This window comes from Labrus bergylta, chromosome 10 (genome assembly GCF_963930695.1).
Source record: "Labrus bergylta chromosome 10, fLabBer1.1, whole genome shotgun sequence".
NCBI lineage: Eukaryota > Metazoa > Chordata > Actinopteri > Labriformes > Labridae > Labrus > Labrus bergylta.
Genome location: NC_089204.1, coordinates 17468423 through 17494778, shown reverse-complemented (window position 1 = coordinate 17494778; position 26356 = coordinate 17468423). Strand labels below are relative to the sequence as shown.

The 26356-nt window shown below is 38.7% G+C and overlaps 2 protein-coding genes across 5 annotated transcripts; one reads left to right on the top strand and one right to left on the bottom strand.

Moving 5' to 3' along the window:
• The first annotated feature begins 1719 nt into the window (after nt 1–1719).
• cfap36 (cilia and flagella associated protein 36) lies at nt 1720–13131 on the top strand. Of its 4 annotated transcripts, none has more exons than XM_065959308.1 (12): nt 1720–2104; nt 2574–2638; nt 2778–2810; nt 5868–5982; nt 6149–6236; nt 8526–8685; nt 8923–9006; nt 9906–9996; nt 10316–10497; nt 10816–10977; nt 11568–11666; nt 12121–13131. In XM_065959308.1, exons 1-12 carry the CDS (start codon nt 1999–2001, stop codon nt 12202–12204), a joined length of 1269 nt encoding a protein of 422 aa, XP_065815380.1. In that variant the 5' UTR covers nt 1720–1998; the 3' UTR covers nt 12205–13131. The 4 variants fall into 4 exon arrangements, with proteins under 4 accessions (XP_065815380.1, XP_020507454.2, XP_020507456.2 ...); XM_020651798.3 differs by having other exon boundaries at nt 1721–2104; nt 2778–2879; XM_020651800.3 differs by lacking the exon at nt 11568–11666 and having other exon boundaries at nt 1723–2104; nt 2778–2879.
• Nucleotides 13132–13517: 386 nt separating this feature from the next.
• LOC109997353 (protein phosphatase 4, regulatory subunit 3B) lies at nt 13518–24773 on the bottom strand. Its single transcript, XM_020651796.3, has 16 exons — nt 24307–24773; nt 23623–23678; nt 23174–23272; nt 22399–23022; nt 21651–21728; nt 21053–21169; nt 20798–20914; nt 19952–20083; nt 18464–18563; nt 18327–18368; nt 17820–17978; nt 17493–17662; nt 17252–17391; nt 17010–17158; nt 16771–16910; nt 13518–15807 (listed from the first exon to the last, which is right to left on the bottom strand). Exons 1-16 carry the CDS (start codon nt 24446–24448, stop codon nt 15703–15705), a joined length of 2370 nt encoding a protein of 789 aa, XP_020507452.1. The 5' UTR covers nt 24449–24773; the 3' UTR covers nt 13518–15702.
• Nucleotides 24774–26356: the final 1583 nt, after the last annotated feature.

Genomic DNA, 26356 nt, shown 5'->3' with positions numbered 1-26356 from the left:
CAGCCCACTTGACATGGTATTTGTTAGGATGGAGATATTCTGCCATCTAGAGGACAAGGCAGGGAGAATATTTTGTCTCCTTTTATCTATGGCTGTATGGCATGACTTTTTCCGCAAAATCAGCCTTGATCATTAATACATGTTGGTTGAACCATGTTTATACACCTGTCATACACATATTATACACGTATAATAAATGGCATCAAAATTACAATGTAACAAATTTCCTGCTCCAGTTGGGATGACTATTTATTGGTTATCAGAACATTACTGTTTAATTTTTTAAACACTGTTCTCTCACTTTAGCATTAGAAGTTAATATATTGATTGTTAAAGTATAAGATGTATTTAATAATAACTGAATATCAAACTTGCCGCTGTCAGTGTGCCATTCAGCTTTAAACAGACTCATGAAGCAAAAAACAACATTTCATTCCTGTGTTTGCCACACAGAGCTGTAGAACTTGACCAATGACCACATACTTCCTTGTAAAGTTTGTAATCTGACAGCTCTTCTTGAGTCACATCCGTTATCAATCGCTGCTATTATCAATGATTGTCTTACTGAGAGTGGGAACATTTTTTTACTGAATACCTTGTGAAAGGTAAAAATATGTTGTTGTTTTTTTTTTACTTAAAGACTGAGTGAGATGAACAGAAACAGAATGAAGCACTATAATATGCTCATTGTAACAGCTTTTCAATGTCACCTTAATATTGTTACATTTTTCGGCATGACCGCTGCTTGCATGCCTTGCCTTTATGAACTGTGCACAGTAGAGCCTTTTTAGAGAATATAATAAAAATGAAATCTTATATACCTTTAAAGATTATTGAAATCTTATGAACCTTTAAAAATACTAGAAAGAATGTATATTTATTGAATCCTCTTGTCCATGCACACTACTGAATTATCTGATTGACAAGTTTTTACTCTTAATAAAAAAATATGTACTCTGAGCTTTGTGTGTCAGCGTTTCTGTTAAAGAACAATTGGCTGGGGCGGTGAATAGCCAAGCGGTTGAGTTGCGCATCCCATGTGCAGATGCTGTAGTCCTCAATCCAAGATCCAAAAATATTATTTAAAAAAGATTGTTGACTTTTGTTTCGTTTCCTGATTACAAAGGCTGTTAATTCAATCATATTAGCTCAGAAGTTCCCTCAGAAGTTAATCATGAGCAATATTAACCCTGGCTGCCAGTCTTTAATGTTAGGATTAATTGCTTAACTACATTATACTTTAAAAAAAAAAAAAAAAAATCTGAGATATTGCCTAATAAAATAAGCATTATAAAAGTGTCACTTTGGGCTATGTGAAAAGTCTTTTACAAAGCCTGCTTTTTTAAAGCAGGTTTGATTGAGGATTGACTTGACTAAAGTGGAAAAAAATAACAGCAGATTTATTCATCATTATTAGGCCTGCATAACATTTCCAAAGCAGTAGGCCCACTGACCAGAGGCGCCTATATGTTTGGAGTGGAGTAGGCCTATTGGTAGCCTAGTGTCTCATTTGGGGCCTACTTACTCCAGCAATGTACAATGTGAGTCTGACTGTGTTATAATTATGTTGCATGGAAGCTGCAGCTAAAGCATCCAGATGAATCAAAAGATAGGTGTTGGTATAAAATACTGAAACTGTGAGATAGAGCGGCAGAGATTCCTGTACCTACCGACACTGCTACCTGGGCTCGAGTTGCAACAGCAGCGGACTGACGTAACTGTTTCCTTGGCAACCGATTAGGCGTCACCACTGGGCTCTGCAAATTCATGAGTGCGCTTTTCTTTCTCGGAGACTGTCCCGTTCTGTTGGGAGGGACAACACAGTCCACGTAAAGCGCTATGGGGACCAGTTTATTGAAAGGAAATTAAACCAGATGTGTTTTTCCATCTGTCTGCCTCGGTGTAATACTGGAGCTGGACGTGCCGACCTGAAGAACATCGCCGTGTTGTCGGAGCTGTTGTCGCTAACACTGCCGAGCAGCAGCAGCAGCAGCCAACATGGCTGAGGATGACAGCGAGTGGGTTCTTGAGAGCATTGTTGGCTACCTTGGCAGTCCGGAATGGGTCATTCCTGTCACGGACTTTATGGAAAACAAATGTACAGGTAATACACGATGTCGACCAATGTTCAGCTGTGGACTTAAAGCTGCACTGCACTGCGCTGTGAGCGATGTGGCTAAGCTAAGTGTAAAAAGGCCAGCGTGTGACTGCGATGTTTTGGTTGACCTAGATGTATAAACAGTGTAACATTTTACAAAATGATAACCCTGCAAGTTACTTTTTTTTTTTTTTTGCATTGTATCCGAATTTCTGAACATTTGCCTCGCATTAAGGCTCAAAAGAAAACAGATTACGACAAAGTTAGCACGTCATGGCATCGTGGAGTTCATGCAAGAAAAGTTTGCTTAATTAACTAAAAAGTAACATTATCTACTCTGTGTTTGAATTGATCGCTACAAAATACTATTGGTAATGTTAATGTAGGTAAATACAGAAAATAATATCTGCAGTGGCCACTGTTTGTATGCTGTATTACTAACATGTAGGTGTTATTGATTTCACTTCATTTTTAGTTTTTGATGATGAAGATGAAAATAAGTTGTCCTACACCGAAATCCACGTGCAGTATAAGAAACTGGTGAGTGAAAGTGTTTGGTCCTTATGTGTCAAACACATGATAAAAGATGTATTTTATTGCCTCGTCAACATTAGTCATTGGTGGCTTTATATTGCTGACTCATTAAACATATCTGATGTAAGCTGCTTTGCTTTTGTAGGTGGAGAAGCTGTTGGATAATTACATGCAAGAGGTAGGCATCAACGAGCATCAGTTTCTGGATGCATGCACCTCTCCTTTTGCCAAGTCCAAAACACTGCAGGTACGTTAAGCTCCCTGTTGGCACAACACTGTCAGTCTTCAACTTAACCTGAATAGAGAATCAGGGCTAGGATTTGCTTACATAACTGCAGCTCTGCTACTTTTTAATGGTTGACAAGGATAGAAATGTATCTTCATGTAAGGCTTACTAGTCATTTTCAGGTGAAATATTTCAATGAAAATATAGTTTGTACAATCACATTTGTCTTTCAAGCCCACCCTATAGATATGTGGTCTATCCAGACAGTCTACTGAATTTACATTACACTTAGCAGAGTATCATGCCCCACCATACATTTGTCTACACAAGTGCAAGCAGCCAGATTTTCATCTGTATTTTCTTCAAGCTGGATATTTCAGAACACTTTGTCCTATCAACATATATTTGCTGAGTTAGATCTATATAGGTGATTATCTAAAACCGCTTAGTTTAAGGACAAGACTGAAATACATATTTCAGTGCTTCCATATTTTCTAAAAAGTTTCAGAAAATCATGAATGTCATGCCCTTCACTTGTCTCCTTATAGCTTTAAATGGTTTGACTGTGACATCAATCTCTTATGTGTGAAGGTATGCTGCTAATTCGTTTACAATAATGAAAATTAAGTCAGTAATTAAATGGCAGGGATGAAGAAAAGAGATTGTCCTTTAGCCTTTAACCCTATACATACAGTACATAGTTGTTGTGGTGGTAATAAACTGCCAAACTAAGAAACTGATGAGACTCTTAAAAAGTTGGAAACTAAACTTTATGTTTGGAAGGTCATTTGTAAACAGGTGCAATAGGTGCCATGAGACCTATAATCTTTTTTGAGAGTGCATGTTCATGCTATTTCATAGCTAGTTTAGGCAAGGAATACACATTAAAGTGTTTGGGGGATTCTGGTGCTTCTGGTGCTTTTGGTGCTTTTGGTACTGCTAAACTAAAAACACATATCTGTAAAATGAAATTAAAGGGGATAAAAACTTTGTTTTATGTGTGTGATGTGGTTCTATTTTAGTTTTCTAAGTTGTAAGATGTTAGAGAAAAAAAACTTGTAAGAAATCATGAGGTTATAAACCTGGATTTCAAAGGTTAAATAAGGATCTACAGTTTAATATGTTACAGCCTATAAATAGATTTTCCTTGGCACTGATCAGTAGGTGTTATGTGGCATTGGTAGATCCGGATTTCGGAATTCAACACGCTTCACAAGAAACTTTGATCTCATCAATTACCAAATATAGTAGAAGTTAGTTAAAGCCACTTGACACCCAAATCTCCAGCAGCCTGTTTTTGTTGTGAGAACAGAGAAAGTTATTTTCTAGAGGTTTCTGCAAACACAAGAGAAAGGAAGCTGAGCATTAAGGAGCGTCATCTCTAAGAAGCTGGTGACACAGTTGTTGTGAGAACAGAAAACATGTATTAAAGGTTTGTCCCAAAGATTTTCCTAGCATTAGCCTAGATGTTTAACAAACCTTTGAATACAGACAGGAAACTAATATGAAAGGTTAAGCCTAAGTTAAGCTACCCTGTTTACAAACATATCCCATAGCCTATTATGGCTATTGGTCTTTTTTTCTCTTCCTTTTCCTCTATAATCCAAGAGGTCCCACATGGATCTGTACTGGGGCCAAATCTATTCTACATAAATACTCTCTATCTATAAATATTATTAGAATTATGACATATCTATCGTGTCACTTCTTGTGAATCTCCCTTTAAAATATATATTGAGTCCTTAAAACATCTTCTGGGTCTTTTCAAGTACATTAAAGAATGACAAGTAACTTTTTTCATTTATTAAAGGTCCCATATTATGCTTTTTCTGGTTTTATATGCTCTTCAGTGTGTTTTCCAAGTGTCCTGTGCATGTTTCGGCACATCTTTGTGCAAAAATTCAAAGTCCGTGGAAACGCGGCTTCTCCTACCTCCTCCTGTTAGCTGTAGCATTAGCCGCATGTAACGCTCGGTTCTAGCCCCCCTCGATAAATATTTGTCAGTCCGACGTCATTGTCAGTGTGAGATCACTGATCTAAGCCCATTGGCTCGTTGTGGCAAGCCCTGCAGCTCATGTTGAAATTTCCGAGACGCGTGCTGAACAACTGACCAATAACGACAGAGCGGATCGGCAGACCAATCAGAGCAGACTTGGCCCACGTGGGGTCTAACAGTGTGGGCTCAACAGAGTGCAGCTGACGGACTCAGAGCGTAGAGGGAGCAAGGAGGAGCAGTACATGAAAACAGACTTTTTTCTCGGACTTTAGCTATTGTGAACTTACAAAAGTAGGTACATAGATTAAATATACGAACCCCAAAAAGGGCATAATATAGGCTCTTAAATACCCAGAAGTCAACTCTAATTTAAGCTAGGGCAACTCAATTCTGTAATGTAATCACATGCAAAAAAATGTTTAATATGTTTACTTAAAGTAAATAAACGCTTCTAAAAAAAAGTCACATTGGTCTTTTCATGATATAGGAAAAGTGAATTAAGCCATCTTTACATCAAACCTGGAATACAGTGGTTCTTTGGTTGGGCCAAAAAATGCTGCTGCTGCTGCTGCAAGGATGTTGACTGAGTCTGAAAAGTTGGCATGTCCATATTTTTATCTTGTTGATTGATGTTGCTTTAGGTATGTTTCCCTTTGTGCTTTGTTTTTACGGTACTTTTTTTGTGGCGCACTGTGGTCTTTTGAAATTTCTAGAGAATTTGTCTCTAGAAATATACTTTTATATTTAAGTTTTAAGTTGATTTCTGATACTGAAGCAACATTAAACAGATTGGAAATATTTTATTAAATTCTTTGATTATTCTCTGGACCTTGGTTAGTTTTTAGAGTAAGGTTTAGCCAAAAAGATACTTTTAATAGCATACAATTTTACAATACTGGTACAAACTGATAAGAAGTTTCAGATGGATTTCTACACTTTGCTCCATCACCATTCATTCATAATCATGTATTATATAACGTGATTTTTCATAGTCTTCCTTTTTGTTTTTTTAGTCTGTGTTTCAGCCAGTTCTTGCTACAGACGACTTCCAAATGTTTCGCTCTCTGATGGTCCAGAAGAACATGGAGCTCCAGCTTCAAGCCCTCAGGGTCATTAAAGAAAGGAATGGTATGCACACACACACACACACACACACACACACACACACACATATATGTATATGTATATATATATATATATATATGTATGTGTATATGTAAACACACATGCACTTACAACACTTCTGATATCATTTCAAGTCTAGTAACATGCCTTTGTGTTTTTGTTTGCATAGGCGCCCTCCCAGAGTGTTTGACTGATGGTGTTGACGTGATGACAGAGCTTCAGGAGCAAGAGATGAAAATCCTGCAGGAGGTTCTCAAGTAAGTCCCATGATCTCTCTGTCCATTCTTCTCTCTCTCTCTCTCTCTAGCAATTTTTCAGCATTTTGTTATTCGTGTATGGTCTTTTTGACTTGTCTTGATTTTTGTCAAGAGGATAGGAAACAGTGCATACATTGAACAATAAAAGGTGCAATGAAAGAAATATTTTGATACCTCAATGATGAAGATGTGATGTTCAGGGTAGCAACAATCAGTGAGCTTACAACTGATTGTCATGAGGCTTGGCTTCTTTTCTCTGAATTCTGACAAAACGCTCAAATATCAGCTGTGTTTGATGGCAGTCATTTACAATGTTTACCTCGTATGTATGCCTTTTTTAAATATTCCAATCCTCAACTGTTTATAAAGCTGGGAAACATAATTTAATAATATTTATACTCACCAGCCCACCCACCAATGGAATAGATTTTTTCTTTATGATAAAGAGACATTACATATCATAATTAAATAACTTTGATACGGAAACATTTTATACATTCCTTAAGTCAGTAGATATGTATTAATTTATTTACTTTTAGTATTAAAGTAATTAAGACTTGAAATAATCAGATCTGAGATGATTCCCTATTGTGCTGTTCTGATGTTTCCAAATTGTCTTTATGTCCACATTGGCCATGTGTCCTGCTTGCCTGAAGCTCCTACCCCTGCTACCTAATGAGATTTTGCTGGCAGCCTGGCCAAGTAGAACACACTGAGTCTAATGGGACCGCAGTTAAGCTCCTTAGGATTCAGCTAATTTAGGATGGAGGGATTGACACTAAACAAGCAACTGAGGAAAAAAAGTATTTTATCCCCTTTGTCTTAACAGGGTACGCTGGCTGTTAATCAGCACTGTACTCCCCTTCATTTCCTACCTTTAAAGATATACTGTAATTACAGGGTTTCTCTATGCAATGCAAATTATTATCTCTGCAAATTATTCCCATATAATGACATCATACCTTAAAATCTTTGAGTTTCAAAGTTGACTTTAATTCTAAACTGACATGATTTAGTAATGTCTGAGTTTTTTTTACAAAGTTACTCAGCTTGAAGTGGATCATTTATTGGATTGAATATTTAAAAAATAACACGTTTTTCCTTTAAGTTTGATTAGCTACTTGTGTAAGAAGGAATTTAAGCTATTTTCCTTTTTTTAAGCAATCAGTAAATCAAATGAATTTGCAAAATATATATATATTTTTTATCTATGTCATAAGTCTGCAAATGATTGGATGGTTCACCTCAGCAGTGAAAGGTTGTTGGATACATTAGCCATAAATGAGTCAGTGGTCATTCATGTGTTCATGGGGAAATTACTTTGGCATTTTTTGCTGGGATATTTTCAAAATGTTACTGATTTCAAGCACAGGTACTCAGCTGTCTTCGGTTGAATGTCTTTTGATGCCTTGTGGTTCGAACGATTTTGGATCAAAACATTGAAGTAATGGCTTGAGGCTTTGTGAACAGAACATGTACTGCTGTGTTTATAAAAATGTTAGTCGGTCAACAGCTTGAATAGAAGGTATTCATACAGTCATTCTTAATGTAATGTTATGGATTACATTTTGTGGCAAACAACCAAAAAAACATAAGTCAATGAACATCATCCAAATGAATACACAACTTCTGACTGATACTTCAGCATGCCTCCTCTCTTCTGCAGTATCCTTCAGTTAGTCACATGTGAGTAACGGTCATAAACTCATCACTGCAGTGCTGAGATTAAAGTTCAAGCTTTTGTTTATGTTGATTTTTTTTGGCATAATTTTATTTGGATGCTCAGTTCAATCACTCGATCTGCAATGATGAGTTGTTGAATATGTTCATTAGACCATCTTTTAGTCGCTCTGTCACATGATCCCTCTCCATTTAGATACCAACTTATAAATGCTTTGTGGAAATGTAATTCAATGCCATTTAAGTTGTTGAATAAATCATATTAAAGGATCTGTGTGTGGCGCCCTGGTGATCCCTGTGATCAAGCAAGGCCACAGCATGGTTAAAAGCTAACTAGACAATGGAATCTGCTTTACTGTAGATTAACTTGGCTTTTATTACACCCAGGCTACTAATCATACTCTGGAACGGCCTAAGTGGGCTCCTGAATGCTAAAGAACATGACTTGTTAAGACAGCCTGTTTCATGCTTTCAGGAATCAGAGATGATACTTTCACTGGTGCTCATCTATGAAAAGTGAAAACAAATCCTTTTCATTAACTCCGACAATAAACCCTGAATCAAATCATACAGTGGACGCTGTCTTTCCTCTGCTTCTACTCTACTCAGGAAATCCAAAGAGGAGTACGATGAGGAAATGTCCAGGAGGCTGCAATTAGAAGAAGAGGTTGGTTCCACCTCCAGCAGCTGCTCTGATAAGCCAGTGGTAGAAAGCAAGGAAGCCCTTAATGCAACATCTGCTCCCAGCCAACAGAGCAACACTGCCAAGGTAAGGCATCATGAGATCACAGGCTCTGGGAGCCAAATTAGACTTTTGGAAATCCATGAAACCTGATGGGAGACATGTGACGCTTTTGTGCAAGCTACAAGGTTGATATCTGTAAAAATCTGCAGGCGCTGCACTTTGGTGGGGTTTTATCTACTATGATTTATTATCAACTCAGAGTTTTTGTGTGTCCATTTGGACCTCATTTCTATAACACTGTGCTATTTATTTCATGCAAAGGCCAAAACCAAGGAGAATGTTGACAGAAGCAGCAGTAATGGTCACCACGTCCCAATAGTGAACGGACACACTGAATCAAATCTGGTAATTGAACCTCTCATGTAGCAAGATTTGAACCAGTGACAGACAGTTACTGCCCACTCTAAGGATGCATTAATACTCATCATTTTACTGAGGGAAAGGTAGGTAATTGTAGGACTGAATATACAAGAACTGGGTACAGAATTGGCATCATAACCATAACAAAGGTATCAGTGCAATCTTAGAGGGGAAAGTATTTTGTCACTTCATAAACTGAATAGTGAGTTGGTCATGTAGCCGCTTTGTAGTTCAAAGTCTCAGTAATTAGGCTGCTTGTGTGGTATCAATAGAATAAAAATATGTTCTGACTGCAGGGTGACAGGTAAGTGTTTGTTTTTTGTTGCAATTTACATTGATCAAAAATCTCATGTGAAATATTGTCTTAACATATTCAGAGGAAACAAACTCACACAGACTGATTCACCAGAAAAGGACCTTCTTGGACCAGTTTATACGCAAGCAGTTTCTGGTTACAGTGCATTAAGACTTATTTGACTTTTTTAAGGACTTTGTAGAAAAACATAAGAGAGGGCTGAGGGAAGACAGTCAGAGATCAAAGGGGTTTCTGGCACATGAGGAAATCTTTATGGGGATATTATACATTTTTCTAAAAAAAAAAATCCTTTGATAATATTTAGCACCAACTTTAGCCCATAAGGTGTCATGCAACGTGGAACATGGCTTACGACTGAGTTTCCCCAAAGTTGTAATCTGCCTGCTGAATCAGGTATAGATGTGGAAGGACTGAAACATTTATTTTTTTTAAGTATCCTGTAATTTTCTACATAATTGTAAAATTAAATTTGTAGCGTTAGCTGGTTGCAAAATTGGGCTCAATTTTATGCAGTGTTTTTCAGCATGTTTATATGTATTGTACTCATGCCGGGGGTTCCTCCTTCCAGGTGAACGGCAAACCTTTGAAAAAAGATGAAGGCAGGACAGCTAATCCTGATGGTGCATCTAAGAGCAGCTGTACATCCAAACCTAAACCAGGTAAATCAGAAGAGCTATAAACTCTAAACTCTTCTTCAATACGCCTCATTAAAACTCAACACATTAATTCGGTTTACTGGCTCTATTTGAACCTGAGAGAACCTTAAATTTATTCACATAATTAAAAAAAAAATGAATAACCTTTGAAGAAAAATGTGGGGTTACAGGAGATGTATTGTATTTTTCTATTTTTAAATTAGCTGTCACTCAAATCACGTTTCCATGTAATTTATTTTTTCTTTTTCTTTTTTTTTACAACAAACTACCCTGAGGTAGCTGTGAGTAACCATACAGACATGAATGTGTGTTTTGAATGCAGATTGTGGCAGTAATGGTGTCGAGTCCAGAGTCCTCCCAGCAGTGAGAGCTTCAGTGAAGTCCTCCGAACCCCAAGTCAGCCTTGGTCCTGAATCCAAGCAGCAGAGCAGCAGCAGCCAGACTGCAGCTGAGGTGTGGCTGGAGGAGGCACACAGGGAGGCTGGCTTCTCTAAGCCATATACTGTGAGTCTGTGAGCCTGCTACAAACAGTGCATACAGTCTGTGAGCTGGATTGTGTTGTGATGCTAAGTGCTTAGGTTTTATCTAGTTGGTCTGGTGAGAAAGAAATGCCAGAGCCAACCAAATTGTTTGTCCTACATTTCTTATATTAATGAACATAGAATCTATTCAGCAGTTCATTCCATCTTCCCCTTATTAAAAGTTTTATTGTAGTGTTTTGTTAATCAGCAGGTAATCAAATTCCATCATGACCAAAATTCAAGTGTACCTAATGTTTGCTTGTGAGCGTAGTTAGAGTAAGACCTGTCCTCTTCTCTGCAGGAGTTAACAGCATCTCAGCAGGAGCAGCTCCAGCAGAGGGCGACATATCTCCGTCAGCAGCGAGACAAGCTGCATGCACTGAAGAAAGAGCAGCAGAAAAGCAAGCAGGCGACCACACCAGAGGAGTCACCCGCCACCACAATGACCACCACGACCACACCGGTAACTACAGCCTTCTCCTGTCTTTCTTATACAGCCCTTCACAAAGAGGTCAAACATCAGGATTGATCACCTGATTGTTGAGGACAGTTGACTGTCACATGACATATGACTATAGTGTACTTGATTTTCTTTGTACTAGATAAATTAACAATTCAGTATTTTCTCATGTTTCTGTCCTCACCTGACACTCTGCCAGGTTGGTCCAGCCTCTCAGTCTTTTTGTCTGCCACTCATGAAATGGACATAAAACATGTTCCATAAACCTGTAAGCACTCAAGTCTGTGGTTGCAGACGGTAGAAATGTTGATTTAAATAACCCTTGCCATGTGCTTATGTGGTTCCCTGTATCAGACCATTATAGTTATTAATGGAAGCAACAGTAAATACAGATCTTGAATTACACGAACGTAGAGTTTTCAAACCTTTTCTTTCTCGTCATTTCACCTTTTTATTCCTTTACTGCTTTCTTAATTTCCTTAAACCCACATTTCCCTCATGGTTTTCCTTTCTATCATCCATCTGACTTATTTGTTGGCTTTTTGTTTTTCATTTCCCCTCTGTGCTGTTTCTAACATGCTGTGACCTATAAGGAGGCAGTGGGGCAGTCACAGAGGAATGGGGCCTGTACCCCTCCTGCTCCTCTTCCTCCTCCTCCAGCACAACACTCTACAGCTAACTCCTCCAAACAGGTGATCCATCAGCTGCTCGTGCCTGATGTGAACACATGTACTCATTTGTGCGGCGGTGTGTTGCCTACGTTTTGCTGTGTAGTGTTTTTTGCGCTTTGGCTCTACCTAACCCACAAAAATGTACCTGAAGTCTTTGTCCTGGAAAGAGAGAAAAGTTGTTGGCTGCATTGAGAGGTATCAGTAGTTTTTCCAAGGCTGGATAAATATTGGATCATTTGATACAGCTTTGGAAACACTGATAGTTCAAAGTAGGTAGAGTCGTAATTCCCAAATTAGCTGCTTTTGCTTAGTGTTCTCATATATGTACAAAGTATTTATACATGTGCTTTGTTAGTTTGAGTACCGTTTCCCAGTGCTTTTCGCTACCTCTACATTTCATCCTAACGCAATGATGGTGTTTGTTATCTTCTGTTTGGTTGTTTACCCTCCTACCCGCTCTGTTCTCTTTACGCAGGAGATAACTGCCGAGGAGAGGAAGAAGCTGCAGAAGAGAAAACATCTGGCTGACAAGCTGAAAGAGGAAGTGATCAAGAAATAACTTCCCTCTCCAACTGCAATATTCACATTTCTTTTCAGTCTACTTTCAATCAAACATAAGGCTTCCTTTACGCAGCCTCCAGTTAATTCACTTTACAGACACAGAGTTTTTCCAAAGAAATACAAATAGCAAGAGGTCTTCCTCCATCAGCGTTCACTTTCGTTGCTGACAACAGAGGAACAAGGTGCACCTTCTTTTATAATTGTAATTTTTATAATGTACCAGTTGAGTATGCGTCAGGCAGCGCTCAAGAGATCATTTATATTGTCAGACCTTTAAGACAGTCGCATATGTTTGACTGAGCAAGTTAAGAAAATACAAGGCAAACTGAAAAGCACAAGGACAAGTCAGGCGACAAGCTGACAATGTTGAATGCCCCCCCAAAAATGGAGTACAAGTGTGTTCACAGCATGTTAAGTTATTGCTAAACATCTAACAATTCAGTGCTTCACTATTCATAGATAAGTATATGTTAATTATGCAACACAACACTGGTCAGTAATCGTGTAAAAGCACGACTGATAACCCATTTGTCTGCACACTATAGTGAAAAATACTATTTATAGCAGTGACTGAGGGAGGATTTTGGAAATATCTGAGCTACAGTCAAAAGTTTATACAGATTTACTATTAGGCACAGCTGGCCTGGCTTTGTATCTGAGATATGGGTTAATGCCCTGAGAGTAATATGTCACAGTGAAGTAATGTTAGCTAACACAAGTCTTGTTTACGTTAGCTTTGCCTGCAGGCTGAGTCAGCTGGTACACCATAAAACTGATAACAAGATAGCAGAGACAACTGTGAAGGCTGGAGAGATGATCACTGTCATGTATTGATAAAGGGGCCAAGAGAACAGTGTGTCGCTTTCTACAAGGAACGCAGTATTTCATGTACAATGTTTAATAAAATCACATTTTATAGAAACGACCCCAGACTCTGTGTGTGTATAAAAACTTTGCTACATGTCAGTACAAAGTAGTGTCAGAATTACCTTCTGATTAAATCAGAAAAAACAGGGTTTATTACCTTGTGTACTAATTGTATAAAGAACACTTGATAGGACAAAATACTGTGCATGTGTCATGTCCCGTCAAAACGCTGTTAATTCCTTGTTTTTACAGATCACAGGAGGAACTATTTAACGCAAAGACAGCATCTTACAATTCACACTAATGGTCTTCAGGTATATTTCCCCTTACTGCTGTCTTAAATAGATCTAAAATACCTGGGAAATAGTTTGGCTGATTTAAGGAATACAAACATCTGGACTCTGTTGCTCTTCAGAAAAATTAAAACAACGTTAGATTCATAAGTTCAAAGTCAGGGTCACATTTAATTTCAAATATCAAATAAACTCATACAAATGTTAAGAATGGATAGTGGTAGTAAATGCACTTGGTACAAATTCATCAAGGGAGAGCAAAAACAGTCATATTGTTTGGGTAACGCTTACAGACTGTAAGAAAGACAATTCGCTGCTCATGTACTCATGTACATCCTGAAAAGCATGTTGGAAATAATTGTCTAATTTGTGCTCTAATGCTGCTGCCTGTGGTGTAACTCAGACGGCCGTGTGATCCAGCAGGTTGTCTTTAAGCTAAATTGGACTTCCTTCCTCAGAGAGTTATTGGTGTGACCAGGAGAGAGGACACAACAGGAGAAATGTTTAACCAGACACTGAAATGTCTCATGACTGTCGCACTTCGTCAAACCTGTGCTGTCTCAAATACTTCGGAATTTGATTTAAAAAAATAGCACTGCTTGTTGTTTGTGTCAATTACTCATTTAAAAAAAGTTCACCCAATCACTGAGTTAAAAAAAAAAATTCATTCAATCTATTTTTTGTCTGCAGAGCTTTTTTTGAGGACAGGCCAGAGAAAACTAGAAGTTAGACAATCTGAAAGAAAGCTGAATGTTTTTTAAATGGATCACGTGGTGTTGAACATTCAGGACCCCAACACTGGCACTTCAAGCTCCCTATTAACTCAAAGCAATAATTCTCCATCCAAGACTAGATGTCAGATGTATGCTGAGTTAAGATGGGGAGCTTTTTTGTTTCTGATGCCTATTGAACTCTGAACCTGAGATCTGTGTGAGCGGAGGGAGGAGCTGGACCTCCTGAAACAATAGTGAGCACTAAATCTATTCTGAAGCAAGCTGAACCCAACTGCTCAGGTTTTTCACCTGGTCACAACAAAAACTGGGCAAGATGTGTATTTTAATGAGGCCACTAACTTCTTAAATCCACTGAAATACAAACTCCAGATATCCTCAAAATGTTGGCTGCAAAAAAGGACTTATCTGCAGTTTTAATTATATTTTTAAAACCAGCATTTGCAGCTTTTCTGCATTTTACATTGAATCAAATGAACTGGACTGAAAGGGTGAACAGTGACCCCACCTTTTGTGCAACGACAACAAAAATACACAGGTAGGTAGGTGTCTGTATCCCCTTTCAAAATCAGATCAGGGGCGAATGATTAAAAAGAAAAAAACAAACATCTGTACAGTAATTTTTAACAAAGCCATGAAATACAGGATTTCTGGCTAATGCAGTCCTGTGTGTGAGACACTGTGTTGTGTTGTGTGTGAGCCTTGGTCAAACTGACACCATGGCTTTGAGTCCTGCTCCTCTGGATCTAAGCCACGATACTGCTGAATTGTCATCCTGGTACATTTTGTCACCTCCCTTGTCTCTCAATGTTTTTTTGATTCCTCTACGCTGCCTGTATCCCCGACTGCAGTGAGCAGTTCTGTGGCGGGGCGGCGCACACACACTACTTCAGCCAGTCAAGCTTTTACTATCACTATGGCGGCTAGTCCTGCTAGCCTGACTGGCCCCCTCAACAGTTCATACGCTGGCTGGTTGTGTTCGGGCTCCCTCTTTCTCTGGAGCTCATTGGTTCCGGTTTGAGACGGATGGAGAAGAGAGTTCAAAACGAGTACAAGTAAGGGATCCTGTGGGGCTGCTGTAGTACCGCAGCTTCCCCGCTACTGTTGCTATAGCAACAGGGCAGAGTTGGGAACCCTCTTGGCACTGTTATTCAACCTCTGCAGCCTCTCTGGTTGATACATAGGAGTGAGGATGAAGAGGAGAATTTTGCTTAGAAGGAGTTCAAACAAAGAGAGAAGGAGAGTTTAAGAGGAGGAATGAGTTTAAAAGGGTCAATGAGTTTCTCCTCAGGAGAAAGAAAGGAGAATTTGTTATCTCCAAGAGGAGACAGTCAGAGAAAAAAGGGGGTAAAATCATCTGGCTGAAGGAGCAGACTGATCCGTCTTCCTTTCCAAAAGAGAAGCTCCCCATCTCCTTCACTGAGGGAGAAAAGAGGAGCAAAGATGAGGAGGGACTGAGTGAGGTGGGAGCTTGTCTTTGTGCGTCTCCTCGGTGAGACCGACAGGTGGCACAAGCAGGCTGAGGATGCATGAGACAACCAGAGGAAGGAGGATAGTAAGGACGTAGTGTCCCTCCATATAGACCAAACAGAGGACAGTTTGCCTTTAAGAGCTCAGACGAGGCCGCTTTCTCTGTGACTGCTCTTCCTCCTCTTCTTCTTCCTCTTCATCCTCATCGTCGGGGTAGTCTACCAAACCAACCAGAGCGGTCTGAGAGAAAAAGGAAGAGAAGCAAGCTAGAGATCAACAAAAGCAGCCAGTTATCAAGCACAACATATGTAAATTTAACTATTTCAAACACGCACACAACTTATATCTACAGGTGCTGGCTGTCCATCATGATCTGTGCTCATTTCTGAACAAGGACAGAATTAGTGTACGGCTCTGGGTGAGATACATTTGGTAAGAAAATGATAAATAAAACACTGACTTAATGGTTGCTCATTTAACACTACTGTAATAGATCAGCCTGAACCTTTAACATGTAATGGTAGTGAAATTCTCATATTTGCAGTTATGTTATATGTGAATTTTCACCATTAGGCCAGGACACACAAGTATTCAAATTTACAGATTATTAACTTCACCTTAGTTTTTGACTCAGTCCAGCATGATGAAAAAGGTTTTGAAAACATTATTAGAAATAATATTGTTTTTGCTACTTGTAAGGTTCAGGTTACTTTATTTGTAACCGTAGGAATAAACTGTTTTGCAGCCAGTGAGACGGAGTCATCCATTATGACACCCAATTACAAAAGACATGTGACATGAAACAACACTTTAGAGAAGCAAATTGTACCACTTAATCCAAAATAAATATATTTTGTTCCTGCCTTTACCCTTGCTTAATTCAAGAGGTTATTTATTTGTTAAGCAGTGAAGTGTGTTACTGACATCAGGCTGCTGTGTTTGAGGAGAGACTTACTGAAGAGATGACAGCAGAAACTCGACGTGGAACATGTGGAAACTTTTGTTTTTTTGTGGTTTGCTCACAGTCATCTTTCGGTCTGCCCAGCCGAAGTAAGATAATATATCCAAACTAAATTTAACAAATTTTTTTTAACAGTACAACAGTGATGATGATGTTGACTTTAATCTGGCTGCCAATACTGGGTTTAGAAAATAACTTGATTACACTGAGGCATTCTCAAACTATTTGTAAAGATGTATTACCTTTACTACTGGTGTGGCAGGAAGGGCAACAGTTTTGACGGAGGAAGTCGAACTGTTGTTTGGAGTGACGGCTGGTGAGGCAGGCGGGATTACAGCAGCTTTCCCATTATTATTGGCACCATTGGCTCCATTAGCAGCTCCTGCATAAACATAGATTATAAATATCAAACTTGAAGGGATGTTCTAGTCCTGGGAGAGATCTTAATGAAGACACATTCAGTCAGACCACAGCAGCTTACCTTTTTTGGCTTCCATGTACTTGCCATAGCTGTCAGAGAAATCGTCCTCCATGCGGCACTTCTCAACAGCCTCCCCATCTTCATCATCTTCGTCGTCATTGAACCACAACTCTTCATCCTCGTCCAACGAGCGTGCATCTCTGCGATATCTACAGAGAAATAACAACTGGAATATTTAATAAAGGTCGCAATTACATCAGATAAAACTAGAACCATAGCACTTTCGTTTACGGTCTACTGACCTATTGAGTCTCTGACTTTGACGGTCTTTTTCCTGCTCGTACCTTCCTTTCAGGCCCTTGAAAGTCTGGACGTACTCAATTGATTCAAGTGCTTTGTAAAAGTTATCGATAATGTGAGCAATGAGAGACTTGATGTCCTCCTGGAAAGACGAGACATGGTGTCAAAATCACAAAGAATTCTATTTACATGTGCGCACTCGGATACAAAACCTTTTCATTCATTTATTTTGTGTCTACGCACCACTTTAATGAACTCAAAGAGCTCTATGATGGCTGAGTTGAGGAGGTTGTATCGAGTGCCGTTGTCCAGCAGGGCATTGATGACAGGCTCAAACAGGTTCCCTTTGATGATATATCTGTTGTAGTACTCATCCTTCAGACCAATAATTCTGCGCATGAAACGCAGGGCACCTTTGACAAAAAAAAAAACAGAAAATACATTCAAGAAAAACTGTTTCTTTTCTGGGTCAATAAACTGCAAGAAAGTAGTACAACCATGCAGAGGGAAAGACAAAGAAACAAAAAGTGTGGGTGTTTCTTTAAAGCATTTGTGTATGTGCGCACTTACAAAGGGCGAGGAAGGTGTGTTTGGAGTTCATTAGCACCAGCACTCTCCTGAGCAGGTCTTTGTTCATGATGTAGGTCTTGATGTGATAGGTATGGTGCTCCACACAGAAGGTCAGAAGCTCCAGGATCAGTGCTAGCAGCTGAGCTGTCTGGAAGTTGTCTACCCATAAAAAAAAGAGAAAAGCTTCTTCAAAACCTGACACAACATGTATGCAAAATTTCTAAATATTAAACAAAGCTGAGGACTACGCCCTTTAAGTCCAGTCTTTTTCAAATCATAAATAAGAGACTTTGTCTGTTCAATTTAGAGCAACAGTGAATTAATTACAATACTTTGCAACTACTGCCTCATTAGAGCTATTGTTAGGTTGTTTGTCTCTATCTTTTTTCTAGAGTGTGTAGTTTAAAGAAAGGGAGAAATATAAAAGTGATGTCATTATCTGCCTTAAAAAAACTCTGGCATGCACAGTTCTTCACAGTTGAGTTGATAAAGGCATAATTCACTGACCTGGACAGACCAGATTGATTTTAGTTGAGCCCTCCTGTAGATCTGAAAGGCAACGACACAGATTCATCAGTGACAGTCTGTATTTATTTTAGTTTGAAACTCGACATTTTACAAAAAGGGCTCCGTCTTCAGCTCACCTTTTGAGTTTTTGTCATGTGTGTTTGCCAGAAGAGGAGCCGTCAGGACATGCATGCAGTACTTGTAGAAGAAACTCAGGAATTCTGTCTTCTCAGTTTTCTAAAGGGAAACCAATGACAAGAGTTGATGACCAGTGTTGATGTTTGTACAAACAAGTGGTACATTCTTCAGTTGGTGGCATTGGGGGCTGGAGAAATCGTTACTTAAAGTTATTATTCTGGCGATTAGGTTTTCTTCAAAAGCAATAGTAATAGAAAAAATAACACAAGTCTCTTAAATGAGGAATTATCTAAATTTCCCTTTGTGAGAAACATGTTTTCTTGCTTTAAAAAAAAAAAACATATTTAGTTTACATATTATAGTTTTTAATTGATGCTTATCTAAACTTCTGCCGTTTGTTTGCCTTTACTGCTGTAACAATGCAAATGCACCTGTTGTGGGGAAAGGATCTTAAGCACGGTTACACAATTTCCCGTTGAGACAGACTGACAAATTCTAGAAACAAGCAGAAGATATTTCTGAAAGTTCATGTATGGGTCTGACCGTCTCTAAATTGCTTTTTAAAAAAGCACAAACAGTCCGTTTCTATTGAGACACTTTCATCAACAGACTACGCAGCGCAGTCGGTAAAAGGCAACATAGCTCACCAACTGACGATCCATCTCCCTCCCTCAACTTTAAATAAAAACCAATATTAATCCATACAGATCACAAAAAGGGAGGACTTTCTTGAACAGAATTAAAAAATCTCTGTTGCGAACAATAGAACAATAGGAGAGCAGCGTGCTTAATGTGTGTGTATCAAGTAAAATACTAAAAGTCCACGGGTCAACAAAAGCTGTCTATCTTAAATGTTTCCAGAGAAATATCTTAAAGTAACAGTTGTAATCTTTCATCTCAGCCAAAACTCATGTCCTGGAGCTGCATCTTAGAGGAACCAGAAAGGAGATGCCGCAGTCTGTGAATTACACTCCATGTTTTTCGGTAATGCTACCAGCGGTGTGTTTTGTTAGCTTTGTAATAAACCATCAAGCTTCCTGCTCAAACAGCTCAGCGGCTGGTCAACAGGTCGGGGGTGAAAACCACCCTCGTATTGGGGAATGTTAAAAAAAAAATAGTGCTTGAAGTGCTTGTGGAAACATTGACGTAAAATGCGCGAGTTGTCATGTGAACAAGCGAGTCCTCAAAAAGAAATACTTAAAAATCATTAACGCTAAACAGAGTAGATTTGATAATATAATGTACAAGGTGACCAAGAGCAATTTAGAAGTTAATTAAAAGTCATTTATTATTCTTACTTAATGTTTGTTTGTACTTTACAGAAATTGCAATCGATGCATCTCAACAATTCAGCTATCCTTTCCAGGTTTAATTGGATTCAGACCAATAAGTCTGGCATTGGTTGAATAATTAAGGCCTTGTTTCTCTGTTTTTAACAGAGCCAGCCTCTATTAAAATACTTCTGTGTGTGCGTTGGTTTTGCTCACATTTGTTGAAGCCAGCATGTTCTCAGGGTCGATGAGCGTCCTGAGCAGACCCATTAACTGGACAGCCCCTCCTAACTCTGGATCAGAGTCACAAATCATCTGCTTGATCACAACATTTATCAGCAACACATCCTGAAAAAGACACACAGAAGAAGATACAGTCAATGATGCTGTTTCTATCTGATTGTCTCCTATGTAAAATGAACCCATGAAAATGAAAAATGTTATCTGCTTTCTGTGTGCAGATACATAAGGAAAATGACAAATAAACTGAATCTTGAATGCAGCCTTACCCCTCTGGAAGATCATTAACTACACAGAACTTCTCTGAACAGTACAATATTTCGTGTCAGTACAGACTTATTAAGTGTCAGTGTCTGGATTTTATTGATAGCCAGTAGATGAAATCAGTGAATACTTAAATGGTTCTCTTACAGTTGTAGGTCTCCCGTCCATCAAACTATGATTTTACATTTTACTCTGCTGCATGTCAGAGATTACCGAAAGCATAGATCCATTTGATATTTACAGTTTTTCTGATCTTCCTAGGTACTCAGGAGTACCGCTTAAGAACCTTACAAGCACATGAATTGTATGCAAGATTAATGCAGCACAAAGCTTACAAAGATGTGTCTGGGGGAAATACTGTAAGGCATGACACAGTAAAAAACACAACACGTCATACAAACCAACTTAAAGACAGCAGTACTTCAATATAGTTATAAACAGAAATAAATGAGAAATTAAATCCTTTCATGTGCAAGTGCAAAGTGTAAGCATTCTCTATTGTGTGTGTGTGTGTGTGTGTGTGTGTGTGTGTGTGTGTTTGTGTGTAAAGCTTCTCACGTCGTCTGTCTGCTGTGGCTCCTGCATCACAAACTCCCTGACCATGGAGGGGCTGAATTCCACCAGGTAAGAAAAGATGTCTGTAGCTGCCGCCCTCACCTGCAGGTCATCCATTCCCTAGAGGAGAAAATAAACAGTAAAAGCCTTAAAAAGAGAATGCTACAGAGACATGGGCAAAAAAAAAAAAAACACACTCTGGGGTATGTTTAACCAAAGATCAAAGTTATACACAGTTATGCAAAATCCAGAACATACCATGACTATTTCAAGAGCAGGTAGAATGCCCAGATTTGCCAATGTTTTGAAGAAAGCGTCCCTGTTCTGTGGCTGCAAGGTTTGTGAAAAAGCACAGAATTCCTTGACAAAGTTTACCTGAAGAGAAAGAGAAAAAAATTAATTGTTGATCAGCATTAAACACAATTCAAACAGTTAAAAGTGACAAAAACAATATTCCAAAGCATTGTTCCACACATGATACTGTAAAGCAGTGACATTTTTTTAAAATAGTGAACTGTCATATTCCCAGATATCCGCCTGTCAAATGTTAAAAAAGGATCAATATCAACACTTATTTATTAGTGTTGCCATAGTTATTATTTAATAAGCCAATCAAAAGAAGGCATTTAAACCCTACACAATAGTCAGGTTAAATGGTGAGTTTTTATTTCTTTAAGAAAGAAAAAAGCACAGGAGTAGGAACTAGAAACAGTAGTAGGAACAGATTTAACAGGGACAGTAATAATGAGTGCATTTCTTTTCTCACAGCGATGACTGACAGTATCAACATAAGATCCAACACCTCCAAAGCACTATCACAGCCTCCTGCCAAAAGAACTGACATGGTTTTACTTACAAGCTCCCTCCTTTTACTGTCCTCGGTGGCTTCATCTGTGAGCTGTGCGAAGACCTCTGTAAGGAATTTTTCATCCTCCTGTTGCAGGGAATAACAGGATTAAATCAATGAAAATAGGAGGCTACAATACAATGTAATACAAATTAGCAAGGGGAATAGAAAAATAAATCTTGGACAATTTGTATTAAGTTTTGGAGAAATGAACATCATGGAATGGTAATGCACTACGGTACTTCCTTACAATAGCTCCATATAAAAATGGAATTAGAAGCAATGAAATAGAACCTCACTCGCCTACTGAACAACTTTTTATTATTTTATACTTATCATTTTTAACATACTGAAAAGTCTCCTGAGCATACATACACATTGTTTTTGACTTCACATTCAGCACAATCCATCAGATTATTGAAAATAAGAAAGGACTGTACTTTGTTAGTAAGACAAATTAATTTCCCACATTATTTAACATTTCATATACCATAAGAAATCAATACATTTAACACTTGCAAAGCATTTGTTAGTCATTCATCATCGAGGATGCACCATGTTAAATTCTGGAATCAACGGGACAACAGGTCAACTTGCATGTATCAAACAAAGGTAACCTAATGCAACTCAGAAAACTGCGGATGCAACATTTTTTTTTTTTACTGACAATGAAAACAAAGCGCAAAAAAATCATTAAATACTGACTTATAAAGTATGCCATAACAAAGAATGCAGATTACCCGGTGTTGATCCTTACCTGCAACATACTGACAATCTCCACTTTGTTGAAGAAGATGAAGGAGGTGAGCGTGGACAGAAAGTTCTCCTCAAAAACAGATGGTGTGGGCAGGATGATGTCCTGGATGTACTGGACCCGGTACGTTTGGTGGATCTTCTGTCGTAGCTCAGAGTCCGTGATAGGGATCACCTCCTTAAACTTTGCTGTCTTGGTCAAGAATTCCCGATGTCGTTTAGGCTGAACCAGAGCAGGGTCATACTCAAGGCAGCCCACCACATCCATGATACAGTCATCGGAAAACATCACCTCAAAAAGAGCCGCTTTATTGAGAAACAAGACTCCTCGGACAATCTCATAGAGGTGATGTAAACCTTCCCTGTTGTCCAGGTCTTCACATACTCTGAAAAGACCCAGGAGTTTCTTGATATAGCCCTCGCTCATCAAGGCCAGGGCCAGTTTTTCCCTCCGGATTGGCGAGGACAAAACAGAGGTGACCAGGTCTGCGATTTCCTCCAAACGACTTAATTCGCAAGGAGGGAGCTCCACCAGGTGGCTTGTCTCTGGAATCTCCTCAAAGCGCTCCTCTTCCGACTCATCAATGGGGTCCTGGGTGATGTCCAGGGCAGGGTCCTTGCCTTGAACCTGTGAAACAAATCGTATGAAGATATGAAGAAATTGTGATAGCATCTATAACATTTCCACACCAGCTTAGTGGTTCCACTCCTGCTAAATCTGGTACATACACTAAATCTGGTACATACACTAAATCTGGGAAAAACTTTGTTGACTTTACCTGGCAAATCTTCTCCCAGATCTCATCGCAGCCAGCCTTTTCCTGGAAACTTAGGGCAAGGTCATAATTATCTGCTTCCGACCAAACTATCAGTGTGTCCTTAAAGAGGGAGAAAGAAACCTCAAACTGTGCACGAAAAAAAAAAAGGCTCATCATATTGACAGCATACATTTAAAAAAGGTTGTATTCACAAAATATCCGGGACATTATACACAATTACCGAGTGCTTGATCATGAATGATAAACTGGTTTCCAGTGTTTAAAATAAGAGTAGAGCCAATACTGACTTCTATTGTCTGTACTGAATCATCTTTGCAGTAATTGGCCAGCAACACTTCTCTCATTTATAATAACTAGGACAACACATTTAACTCTTCAATGTACTGATGATTTCAATCCAACATGTTTTTTAAAAACTCATCATGATGAAGATGATGATCTGTTCTTACCTGTTGTTTCTGATATGCAGTATTGGGACTTATCTTCGACTCCAATAATAGTGATCCTAAAAAAAACACACAAAGAGCAGAGTAGCCTCTCTTTAACACTAGTGTAAATTATCACAACAGATGTGAACAATAAAAAAAAAACGAAACTCCTGGAGGAGATCGTCGTTTAACCTGTGACATGGAGATCAATTAACTAAACGTAGAACAATGTAAAAAAAAAAAAAATGTTGAACAATACAAAGTTGCGAAATATACAAAAAGGTGAGACAATAAGAGAGATACTCACCTCAAGCCCCTTTACTTTAAAGTCCCACATAATGATTCACTTTAATGAGCAGTAATAAGTTAGTACGTTTCAGACTAGACTTTGAAGCCCCCCCCCCCTCCATGCTAAGACCACCTCGCCTGCTACAGCAACGAGCTCACTAGCATTAGCCATTTAATAAATTACTTTGTCTTTTCTCTCGGGACGGTGCCATTGCAGATTTTACAAAGAGCACGACACCACTGGTCCCACATGTTGCAGTCAAGTCAATGAAGCGAGGCCAGTGTGTTAACGACGTGGGGCAATTGAAGGCTTTCTGTCCGAACACAACCAGGAGGGTAGCATGCAAACCCTTAGCTCTCCCCCCCCTCCTCCTCCTCCTGGAAGGTAAATGTGGCTATGCTAACTTGAGAACTTACCGTCAGATTCCGCGCGAACTAACAGCGATATCCCCTTCAACCGTTCAACAAATGTAGACGAAACGTGTCCAGTGCCCCGATCGTCCCACTGCCGGTCTTCATTGAGCGTGTACACTTTGACTCGCCGCCGAGTGTCCGACATGGTTAACCCGAGTCCCCGAGCTAGCAGGCTAGCTGGCTGCTAACAAGCTAATCACCTCAACCCGTCTGGTGTTTTCCTCGACCTGTTAACTTCGCTCCCTCCCGCATGTTATTAAAAACATGCACTTCTAAGTAAAGTTATCAACAGCAGCGAAACACTGGGAGCTATTTCATACACGCATTACGTCAACGGAGTGAAATAACTTAACAGGAGGCCTTTTTATCAAAGAGGAAAATTCACAGAGAACACAACAACTCTGACGGCCTTCTCGCTAACGTCCACAGACCGCCATCTTGTAATCCGATCTTGTGTTCTTTTTTCCTCCTCGACGTCAATCAAGCGCTGACTGCCCGCGGGGTCTCCTCCTCCTCCGAGCGGCGTCATCCAATGGCGAACCCGCAGCCCCAGAAGTTACCGCGCCCCCTACAGGCGATACAAAAAAAATTAATTCATGCTGATGACATAAAGTAGACGTAGGCCTATTATAGCGGTGGTGTCCTAACTGTTTTTTCTTGCGGGACAAAAATTGTCGCGTTAGAATCGCTCACAAAATATATATATATATATATATATATATTTATATTTTTAAATATAGTTTTAATAGTAAGGCTTTGTTATGGAAGCCCATTTCCGCCAGTAAAAAATAATAAAAAAAACTAAAATAAAGTCTCATAATTTCGACTTATTATCTCATTATTTTGACTTATCTCATTATTATAACTTTATATCTCATAATTTCAACTTTATATCTCATAATTTCAACTTTATATCTCATAATTTTGACTTTTTATCTCATTATTTTGACTTTTTATCTCATTATTTTGACTTATCTCATTATTATGACTTTATATCTCATAATTTCAACTTTATATCTCATAATTTCAACTTTTTAGCTCATAATTTTGACTTTTTATCTCATTATTTTGACTTATCTCATTATTATGACTTTATATCTCATAATTTTGACTTTTTATCTCATTGTTATGACTTTATTGTTTTCATTTTTATTTTTTTAACTGGCGGAAATGGGCTTCCATACTTTGTAGATCGGAATCAAAAGGCTCGCTAAAGAAACCCTTTAATACAGGGGTCTCCAACCTTTCTTCATCTGAGAGCTACTTTGAAAAAATGGAAGTGGCCAAGAGCTACTTGCATCAAATCGCTTGCATTTATTTACATAGCACATATCAGGTGGATTAAGCTGCTGTTTGTACACATGTGAAATTGCAATAAGCCAATGCTTATCAATAATCTTAAATTCACATCAAGGTCCAAAAAAAAAAAATTGAATATTTTGCACTTCTTATTGTGCCACATAGTAAGATATGTTGCTGAAAATTCACATCAATGTTCAATAAAACATTACTACTTTACACTTGTTTTTATAGGCCAAATATATGAATAGTGGGAAGAGGTGCATTTACTGTAGTCAGATTTATTTTTATTTTTTAACATAGTCAGTCAACCTATAGGTGAGCTACTGAAAACCTGCCCTACCAGTAGCTCCTGAGTTACCTGTTGGAGACCCCTGCTTTAATAAAAGGAAATCAAATATTTAGATTTCTTCGTTCTACTTTATTTTTTTATTTTTTTTCTCAGAATCAAGCCTGTAACGTGGTTCATTTTTTTGGAAAAGCTTTCTGCATTTAGCTCAGGTCATTAAATGGTTAAACAACAGTCTGCTTGTTTGCAAAAACTTTGCATACTGTTTTTTTCCAACAACAACATACATGTTACTGAACATTTTCTATTTTAGGAATATTGTTCAGCCCGTGTTAACATGAAAAATAAGATAATGTGCCAATCTTTATCAAGGCCCCGGGCCAAAATCTTCTGATTCTTCACAGGCCGCAAAAAAACCCCTCAAGGGCCGCAAATGGCCCTCGGGCCGCACTTTGGACACCCCTG

Coding starts and splice junctions, on each gene's coding strand:
- cfap36 (XM_020651798.3), top strand. CDS start 1,999: ATGGCTGAGGATGACAGCGAGTGGGTTCTTGAGAGCATTGTTGGCTAC. Junction 2,880..5,867: donor CCAAGTCCAAAACACTGCAG/GTACGTTAAGCT, acceptor TTGTTTTTTTAG/TCTGTGTTTCAGCCAGTTCT. Junction 10,978..11,567: donor TGACCACCACGACCACACCG/GTAACTACAGCC, acceptor GTGACCTATAAG/GAGGCAGTGGGGCAGTCACA.
- LOC109997353 (XM_020651796.3), bottom strand. CDS start 24,448: ATGTCGGACACTCGGCGGCGAGTCAAAGTGTACACGCTCAATGAAGAC. Junction 23,273..23,622: donor CTGCATATCAGAAACAACAG/GTAAGAACAGAT, acceptor TCCCTCTTTAAG/GACACACTGATAGTTTGGTC. Junction 17,979..18,326: donor AATCAATCTGGTCTGTCCAG/GTCAGTGAATTA, acceptor TTTTATGGGTAG/ACAACTTCCAGACAGCTCAG.